Source organism: Carlito syrichta, unplaced genomic scaffold (genome assembly GCF_000164805.1).
Source record: "Carlito syrichta isolate Samal-C Ts95f unplaced genomic scaffold, Tarsius_syrichta-2.0.1 Scaffold305742, whole genome shotgun sequence".
Classification (NCBI taxonomy): domain Eukaryota; kingdom Metazoa; phylum Chordata; class Mammalia; order Primates; family Tarsiidae; genus Carlito; species Carlito syrichta.
In genome coordinates this window covers 129,153-137,214 of record NW_007249838.1, presented here as the reverse complement: position 1 = coordinate 137,214, position 8,062 = coordinate 129,153, and the positions used below count along the sequence as shown (strand labels likewise).

Genomic DNA, 8,062 nt, shown 5'->3' with positions numbered 1-8,062 from the left:
GCCTCAGTTTCCTCCTCTGTACAATGGCCTACTTCCCTCACAGCGTGTTAGATGACCAGACAGTAGCGTCTCAATGAGCATCTGCTGAATGAGAGGATGGACCCCGCAGCACTTTGGGAGGTTGAGGCAGGAGGATGGCTTGAGGCCAGGAGTTTGAGACTAGCCTGGACAACATAAGGGAAAGTCTTCTCTCCAAAAAAAAAGAGACTAAATTAGACATTATAACAAAATGAGGGCCAGGCGCGGTGGCTCGTGCCCATAATCGTAGCACTTTGGGAGGCCGAGGTGAGAGGATTGCCTGAGCTCATGCGTTCAAGACCAGTCCAGGCAACTTGGCGAAGCATCGTCTCTACATAAATCAAAAAACTAGCTGGGCATGGTGGCGCATGCCTGTAGTTGCAGCTACTTGAAATGCTGAGGCGGAAGGATCGCCTGAGCCCGGCAGGTCGAGGCTGCGGTGGCCGTGAGCGTGCCACTGCACTACAGCCTGGGCGACAGAGTGAGACTCCAACGCAAAAAAAAAAAAAAAAAAAAAAAAAAAGAGTATTTGCAGAAAGCTGAATGAAGAAAGCGTAAAGCACATGCTAAGCTATGATATTTCTCATGTAATAATATTGAACTTCCTTTAAAAATTTTTTTTATTATGGTAAAATGTCACAAAATATGCCATTTTTGCCATTTTAAGTATCCATTTCAGTGACATTAATTACATCCACAATAATGTGCAACCATTGCCACTATTTTCAGAATTTTTCCATCACCCAGCACACTCTTTGTTTTTCCCAAAATCTCCTCTTTCACACTTCACGGGAGCTGCTGCCTCACATCCTAGGATTCAGCACAAGCCCGTTAAGACGATCCCCCCAGGTCTGCGGCGTCGTGGACTCTCACCACGTGGCCCCTCTCTTCCTCAGCCTCCAGGGTCTTACCCTTCTCCGTCTCCTCCCGAGCTCTGCACCGGGTGCTGGAGTTCAGAACAGGAAAGAACCAGGTTGAGAATCTAGGGAGACTGACGTGTCACCAGCTGGTTGGAGTACGGACACATACCGCAACCCAAGGTGTCACAAGCCCAGAGCAGAAAGAGGCCATGCTCCTTCCCTGACTCTGAGATCAGCATGACCTCGAGACGCACTCGGGGTAAGCAGAGTCCAACAAGACCCCGCCTGTCCTCTGAGGCCCTCTCACAGTCAGGGGCTGCCTGGGACCCTCAGGCAGCTCTGGCCTGGAGACTTCCAGAGATGATGGCGTTTGCATTGTGCCTTGAAGGGGAAACAGCTTGCTTGCTTTCTTTGTTTTTTGATTTGGATCCTCACTCTGTTGCCCAGGCTGGAGTGCAGTGGCACGCTCACGGCCAGCCCAGCGTCGACCTGCCGGGCTCCGGCAGTCCTTCCGCCTTAGCCTTCCAAGTAGCTGGAACTACAGGCACCTGCTACCAAACCCGGCTAATTTTTGATTTATTGTAGAGACGAAGTCTTGCCAAGTTGCCCAGGCTGCTCTCGAACCCACAGGCTCAGACAATCCACTCGCCTCGGCCTCCCAAAGTGCTAGGATTACAGGCCGAGCCACCAAGCCCAGCCTGGGGGAGCAGATTTCATCAAGCCCTGGGAGTGAGGGCAAAACAGGCATGCCCAGCAAAGGGCACAGCCTGGCAAAGGCGTGGCTTCTCGTGCATGAGGCAGTGAGGTCAGGGTCCCCAGGCTCCAGGGCTGGTCTGGACAGAACATAAGGAGCTGGCAGAACCCGGAAGACGTGGGGAGCCAGCATGGGGGTCCGATGGGAGCAGGGCAAGGCCTCAGCTTGTGGGAGGTGGGCTCAGGCCTGGGGCCAGGCAGGCCCTGACAGCCTCTCTGGGGACAGTTCCGCCGGACAGCACTGCACCGGGCCTCCCTGGAGGGCCACGTGGAACTCCTAGAGAAGCTTCTGGAAAGTGGGGCCACCGTGGACTTCCAGGATCGGGTGAGCCAGAGGCAGGTGTTGGGTGGGAGGCAGGAGGCGAGTCTAGCACCAGTAGACCCCCACTCCCAGCCAACCTGTACCAACGTGGAACACAGCCACTCGGGCAGATTCCCTCTAGCGGGTTGCATGACCTGGGTAAGACCCGTCTTCCCTGAACCACTGCTGTAAATCTGGCTTGGACTCGCGGGACCCTGCGTGTCCTTCTGTCTACCTGGCCCCCTGCCAGCCACAGGAGTGCGTCTATCCATTCCCCCCGCACCCGGACATCCCCCTGCCCCCTGGGCTGGGTCCTTCCCCTGGGCACCTTCCCTGCAGCTCTGTGGTTGGGCTCGCTGCTCCCTTCCAGCTGGACTGCACGGCTCTGCACTGGGCCTGCCGCGGGGGCCACATGGAGGTGGTGAAGCTTCTGCAGAGCCGAGGAGCAGACAGCAACGTGCGGGATAAGGTGAGCCACACCGCTCGGGCACAGCAGACGGGGGTGGCCGTGGGAGGGGGTGGGACGGAGGGCGGAAGAGCCCACAGGCAGGAAGGTCCGGTTCCTTTAGTGACTGCCGAGCTGAGATGCTAAAGCTGTGTCCTGCAGCCTCCCAGCCTGGAAATGGGTCCCCGCCGTTGACGCAGGCCCTTGAGGGACCCCCATCTGGGGGTGGGAGCAGAAAGAGCAAAGGACAGGGCAGGACAGGAAGCTTATCATCTCGAGGGCTTGGGGACAACTCAGAAGATGCCAGATGTGTTCATCCATGTACCCTTCACCATCCTTCGATCTGTCTGTCATCCATCCAGCGATTTATTCATCCATTTATTTATGTATGTATTTGCAGACAGGGTCTTGCTCTGGCGCCCAGGCTGGAGTACAGTAGTGCAATCATAGCTCACCGCAGCCTTGACCTCCTGGGCTCAGGCAATCCTCCCACCTCAGCCTCACAAGTAACTAGGACTACAGGTGCACATCACCATGCCCAGTCAATTTCTAAAAAATTTTTGTAGAGATGGGGCATTGCTATGTTGCCCAGGCTGTTCTCAAACTCCTGGCCTCAAGCAATCCTACCTCAGTTTCCCAAAGTGCTGGGATTACAGGCCTGAGCCACCACTCCCAGCTCCTTTATTTATTCATGCACCATCCTTCTATTTATTCATTTCTTTGTGTATAAGCCTGCACGTGACTTAGCATATGAGCTTCTGTTCCTCATCTGTAAAGTGTCTTCCAGGGTTTCTGTGTAGATAAGGGAAAAAAATGTATGTAAACAGTATTTATTGGATATAAGGCTAATGTTTTGTAGGTTTTTGCCATACCCTTCATGTAGTCATTTCTCAATAAATGACATCTGTTACACTTACTAAAAGAAGGATAAGCTGGGCTCGGTGGCTCAGCCTGTAATCCTGTGCCTTTGGAAGGCTGAGGTGAGTGAATTGCCTGAGCCCGCGGGTTCAAGACCCGCCTGGGCAACTTGGCGAGACCTCATCTCTACAATAAATCAAAAATTAGCGGGGCGTGGTAGCGCGCCTGTAGTTCCAGATACTTGGAAGGCTGAGGCGGGAGGATCGCCGGAGCCCAGCAATTCAAGGCTGCGGTGGTCAGGAGCGGCCATTGCACTCCCGTCTGGGTGACAGAGTGAGACTCCAACCCCGCAAAAAAGAAGGATGGAAGAGTGAACAGTTGCTCACAACTGAGTGAGAGGAGAATCACAGAAGGCTTCCTGAAGGAGGTGGCAGTTAAGGCTTTAGAGTTAGACCATTGGGCAGGATGGTGGGAAATTATACCCCTCCTGCCCCTTCAGGGCTCAGGCCTTGGCACTAGGACTTGAGAGAGAGATTAAGCTGGAGTTAGGACGGCCCCCCACCACCCTAGGGATGCCAGGGACGGGCCCCATCAACCAGCAGTTCCTGCTTCCTTCCCACCCAGCTGCTGAGCACGCCCCTGCACGTGGCGGTCCGGACGGGGCGCCTGCAGATTGTGGAACACTTTTTATCCCTGGGGCTGGACATCAATGCCAGAGACAGGGTGAGTGCCGGCAGCCTGCGGGCCCCCACGGCGGGGTCCTTTCCCCTGAGGCCCTCGGGGCCGCGGCTTTGGAGCAGGGTCTCTAGCCCGCCTCCCGTCACCCTGTCCCCACGTGCTGCCCACGAGGGCCACACTGAGTGCCACACTGGCTCTAGGAAGGGGACAGTGCCCTACACGACGCCGTGAGGCTTAACCGCTACAAGATCATCAAGCTTCTGCTCCTGCATGGAGCCGATATGATGGCCAAGAACCTGGTGAGTACGTTCCTTCCCAGCTTCGGGACCTGGTGAGTGCGTGTCTGCCCGGGCCCCTGCATCGGCGGCAGCCCCAGCCTAGGGACCGTAGCAGTGGCTCTGGCCGTCACCGTGGTACATAAAGTTGTCCTCTTCCGGGAAGTTCTGCCACCTACCTACCTTCCCACTCTCATGCTGTCCGTGCAAGTGCCGAGAAACAGCAGGAGGGGCTGCAGGAGACCCCCAGAGGCTGGAGGGGGTCCCCACGTGCAGGCCCGAGGGGACCAAAACCGTGGAGGGCCCCCAAGCACTGGTCGGTGCGGCCACTCCCAGCACACCGTGTCGGTCCCGGGGGTCCTCAAATCTTCTTAGGATCCTGTCCCCTGCTCCAAGCTCCTCTTCGGGGTGCAGAGCAGTCACGGGGCATGGGAGAGTTCCTCTGGCTCGTGTTGGGGATGACAGGAAGGCAGGGAGATACACAGAGGGGGTGGGTGAGGGTTTTTCAACATTACTGACCTTTGGGGCTGAGCAGTTCCTTGTTGGGGGTGCTGTCTGGTGCATTATAGGATGTTTAAGCAGCTTTCTTAGCCTCTACCCGCTAGACCCCAGTAGTGCCAACACGGTTGTCACGCCCAACGTATCCTCCCACACTGCCAGTTGCCCCAGCTGAGAACCGCTGTTGTGGCTCTCCGATCAGTGAGCCGGTCTCCTCTTGGCTCTCCCAGGCAGGAAAGACCCCCACGGACCTGGTGCAGTTGTGGCAGGCTGACACCCGGCAGGCCCTGGAGCACCCAGAGCCGGAGGCGGAGCAGAACGGACCGGAAGGGCCCCCTGGGAGCGGACGGGAGACCCCCTAGCCCGTGCCGGCCCCGTGAACGCCTGCCTGGGCTCAGCCAGGCACCCGGGTCCTGCCCTGTGCGCAGCCCGAGGGTCCTAAGGATGGCCCCCAGAGCCGGGGGAGGACCCAGCCTCTCCTCTGCAGGATCCAGAAGCCCCCACCAACTATCACAATAAAAAAGTTGTTTTTGCAACTCGCGAAGTTTGTTTCCGCTTGTGTCTGAAATATTTCAGTGGAAAGAAGATGATGGGCTTGGAGAAGGGAGCTTGGAGCCCTTGGGCCCTCTGAACCCGCTCGCTGCTTTCCCTCCTCGATCTCCGCCCCCACCTTTTCCTGCCCCTTCCCAAGGACTCCCGCCAACCCCCTGCACGGGTCCACCCAGCCGTACAATCCTCCTCGACCCTCTTCCTGGTGACGGCCGTCCTGTGGGGCTGTCTGGAGCCAGCGCAGTCTTGTCACGTGGCCACCAGGCAGGAGGAGCCTGGCGGGGGAGCAGGGCAGCAGAGGGAGGGGCCCGGAGCCAGCTTCCCCACAGCCAGGCCTCACCTCCCACTGGGCCGGCCCCACTCAGCCAATCAGCCTGGCCGGCCTGGGAACTGCCCGCGGAAACCTGGCCGGCCTTTGCGCTTTGGGGCTGGGAACCGTGGGAGGAGGGCCCGGGTCGCACAGAGAGGATCCCTCAGTGTCGGGTCCCCAGGGACCGGTCCTATGCCTGGCCCGAGGGACACCATGTTGTGGCCTTTCTCCAACTGCCCCCCAGGGGAAGAAGGCTCCCCCCCCGCGGCCTACAGGCCTTGCCCCTGACCCCGGGGATGCCCAACGCAGGCCTGCTCCGGTGGCCGCCAGTTGGGGAGGCGCAAATTTTTAACTAGACACGTTGATCATTAACGGGGTTGGAGGGGGTCCAAAGTGAGTCTCGCTCCAGGGCACAGAGTGACTGCACCTTGGGCCTTCTGCAGAGATGCTGGGGCCGCAAGTCTGGTCCTCTGCGAGGCAGGGGCTGAGCAGGGGCTTGTCCAGGAACGCGAGGGGCTGGGCCTCGGGGCAGGGGAGGAAGGTGGACATCGCGGGCATCTACCCCCCCGTGACCACCCCGTTCACCGCCACCGCAGAGGTGGACTATGGGAAACTAGAGGAGAATCTGCACAAACTGGGCACCCTCCCCTTCCGAGGTAAGCGGGGCCGTCCACTGTGGAGGCGGGGACATAGGAGTGGCCTCCTCTTCAGCCAGAGACCGAGGGTGGGCACACGGGCGCTGTCAAGCCGCTGGCACTCTGTGAGTCGTTTTATGACAGGAGAGGAACGGGTGGATGCTGGTCTGGAGCTCCCTGCCGACCTGTAAGTTTGGGCTGAATCGCGCTTGCCTCAGTTTCCCCAGCGGAAAACTGCTAAAGTGCGTTGTCAGCTTCCAGCGTGATTGTGGAGGTTGGACCAGAGAATGAGTGTGAAAGTCCTTGTCACCTGGTGCAGATGTGAGGCACACGGTTGGGATCACGTGGCAACCCCGCCAGCGGCCTCGGTTCCCCCGAAGCCTTGGCGCGCTCTGCTGGCCAGAGCCTCTCTCGGCAGAATGAGTCCTCCCTGTTCTGGCTCCTCTGACTCATCTCCCCCTCCTCCACGGGTCTCCCCCTCCCCCCAGGGTCTCCCTCATCCCCTGGGGTCTCCCTCTCCCTGAGGTCAGGGCCCAGGCATATTTAGGACACTTGATACGCAGCAGAGCCCAGGCGCCCTCTGTGACGGGAGAAGAGAATGGCAGGGTCTTCCTGCCCCTTCCCGCGTCCCCATCCCTGACACCCTGCAATCCCGAGGCAGGACTCACCGTCTCACAGGTGGGAATCTGGGGCTCAGAGCGACCCAGCCCCTGCCCAAGGTCACTCGGCGAATGCTCGCCTGAGCCCTGCACCCTGGCCTGGCCGCACGGTCCCTGCTCCGTTCCACCCCACCACTGACTCCTGTGACGCCCTTCCGAGTCGCCGGGCCACACTGTGTCCACAAGGGCATGGGCGGCGCTAGCGTTGGGAATGGCGTGGCTTCGACCCAGGTGGTAGGGTGTAGACCGTGGACTCCGGCTTCCCATCACAGCCCTGCCACGGACTTGGTGTGGGATGATCTCTCCAAACCTCAGTCTCCCCATCTGACACATGGGCGTGACGATGCCCGTGATGGATGGGAGACAAATCTGAGAGGACAAAGGGAAAGCCCGCTGTCATCATAGCAGGACGAACGTCAGAAGGCACGGGTTCCAATGCCGATCGTGGCGAGAGTGTGGAGGTGGCCCTGTGGCAAACCTGCTTTGTGACGGTGATCGCGGGCCCAGTGGAGACCCCATTCATAGCTCAGTGCTGAGGTGACATGACCCTCCCCTGGGGGACAATGAATGCCTTGTGGGTGCCAGCGTTGAACAGGAACACTCAGTCTATTTCAGCTGGGCTGGGCCTAGGCTTGGACTGAAGCCTAAGTTCTGAAGCAAAGTGAGAAGCTCCTTGGGCCTCCGACGGGAGACTCTGCTTCAGCCTCAAGGCTCACGGACGCTCCAGTTCAGGGTTGAGGAGGGGTGGACCTTGATTCGGTGCCTGCTCGCCGGCCAGAGAAGCCACAGAGCCCCAGACTTTTCTCAGCCTCTCCCTTCTGTGCCACCCACCCGCTTCTGCAGAGGGCACAGAGGTGCCGGGAGCATGGGCCTCGCTGGGTCCTGCAGGCTGTGGGACGCACGTGTCTGCCAGTCCGTCCCCCTTCCATGGGCGGCTGCTCCCCTCAGCTTGCTCCCCCATGCCAGGGAGGCAGCAGGCTGTGATGGGAAGAGCCGAGCGCCTGGACTGAGACCACCTGGGCCAGACTCCTGCCTGTTCTGCCCGTCACAGTGACCTTGGGGAAACCACGTAAACTCTTGAATCTGACTTCCTCGGTTTACTGAGTGATCACTTGAGCCAGGGTCTCACTTTGCCACCTAGGCTGGGGTGCAGTGACACCAACCCGGCTCGCTATAGCCTCAGCCCCGAGTTCAGGCAATCCTCCCGTCTCAGCCCCCTGAGT

General features: G+C 59.0%; 2 protein-coding genes across 3 annotated transcripts in view; both read left to right on the top strand.

The window, feature by feature from the left end:
• ANKRD2 (ankyrin repeat domain 2) overlaps positions 1-5,230 on the top strand; it is a 10,045-nt gene extending 4,815 nt beyond the window's left edge. The window contains exons 3-7 of the mRNA XM_008062547.2: positions 1,858-1,956; positions 2,303-2,401; positions 3,860-3,958; positions 4,114-4,212; positions 4,917-5,230. Coding sequence (XP_008060738.1) covers positions 1,858-1,956; positions 2,303-2,401; positions 3,860-3,958; positions 4,114-4,212; positions 4,917-5,048 — 528 coding nt within the window. The 3' untranslated portion in view covers positions 5,049-5,230. The remainder of the gene's footprint in view (positions 1-1,857; positions 1,957-2,302; positions 2,402-3,859; positions 3,959-4,113; positions 4,213-4,916) is intronic.
• Positions 5,231-5,982: 752 nt separating this feature from the next.
• Positions 5,983-8,062, top strand: part of HOGA1 (4-hydroxy-2-oxoglutarate aldolase 1) — a 30,009-nt gene continuing 27,929 nt past the window's right edge. The window contains exon 1 of one of the 2 annotated variants that reach the window (XM_008062532.1): positions 5,983-6,201. In XM_008062532.1, the coding sequence (XP_008060723.1) occupies positions 5,991-6,201 (211 nt within the window). In that variant the 5' untranslated portion in view covers positions 5,983-5,990. The remainder of the gene's footprint in view (positions 6,202-8,062) is intronic. The other variant, XM_008062533.2, reaches the window with a different exon arrangement.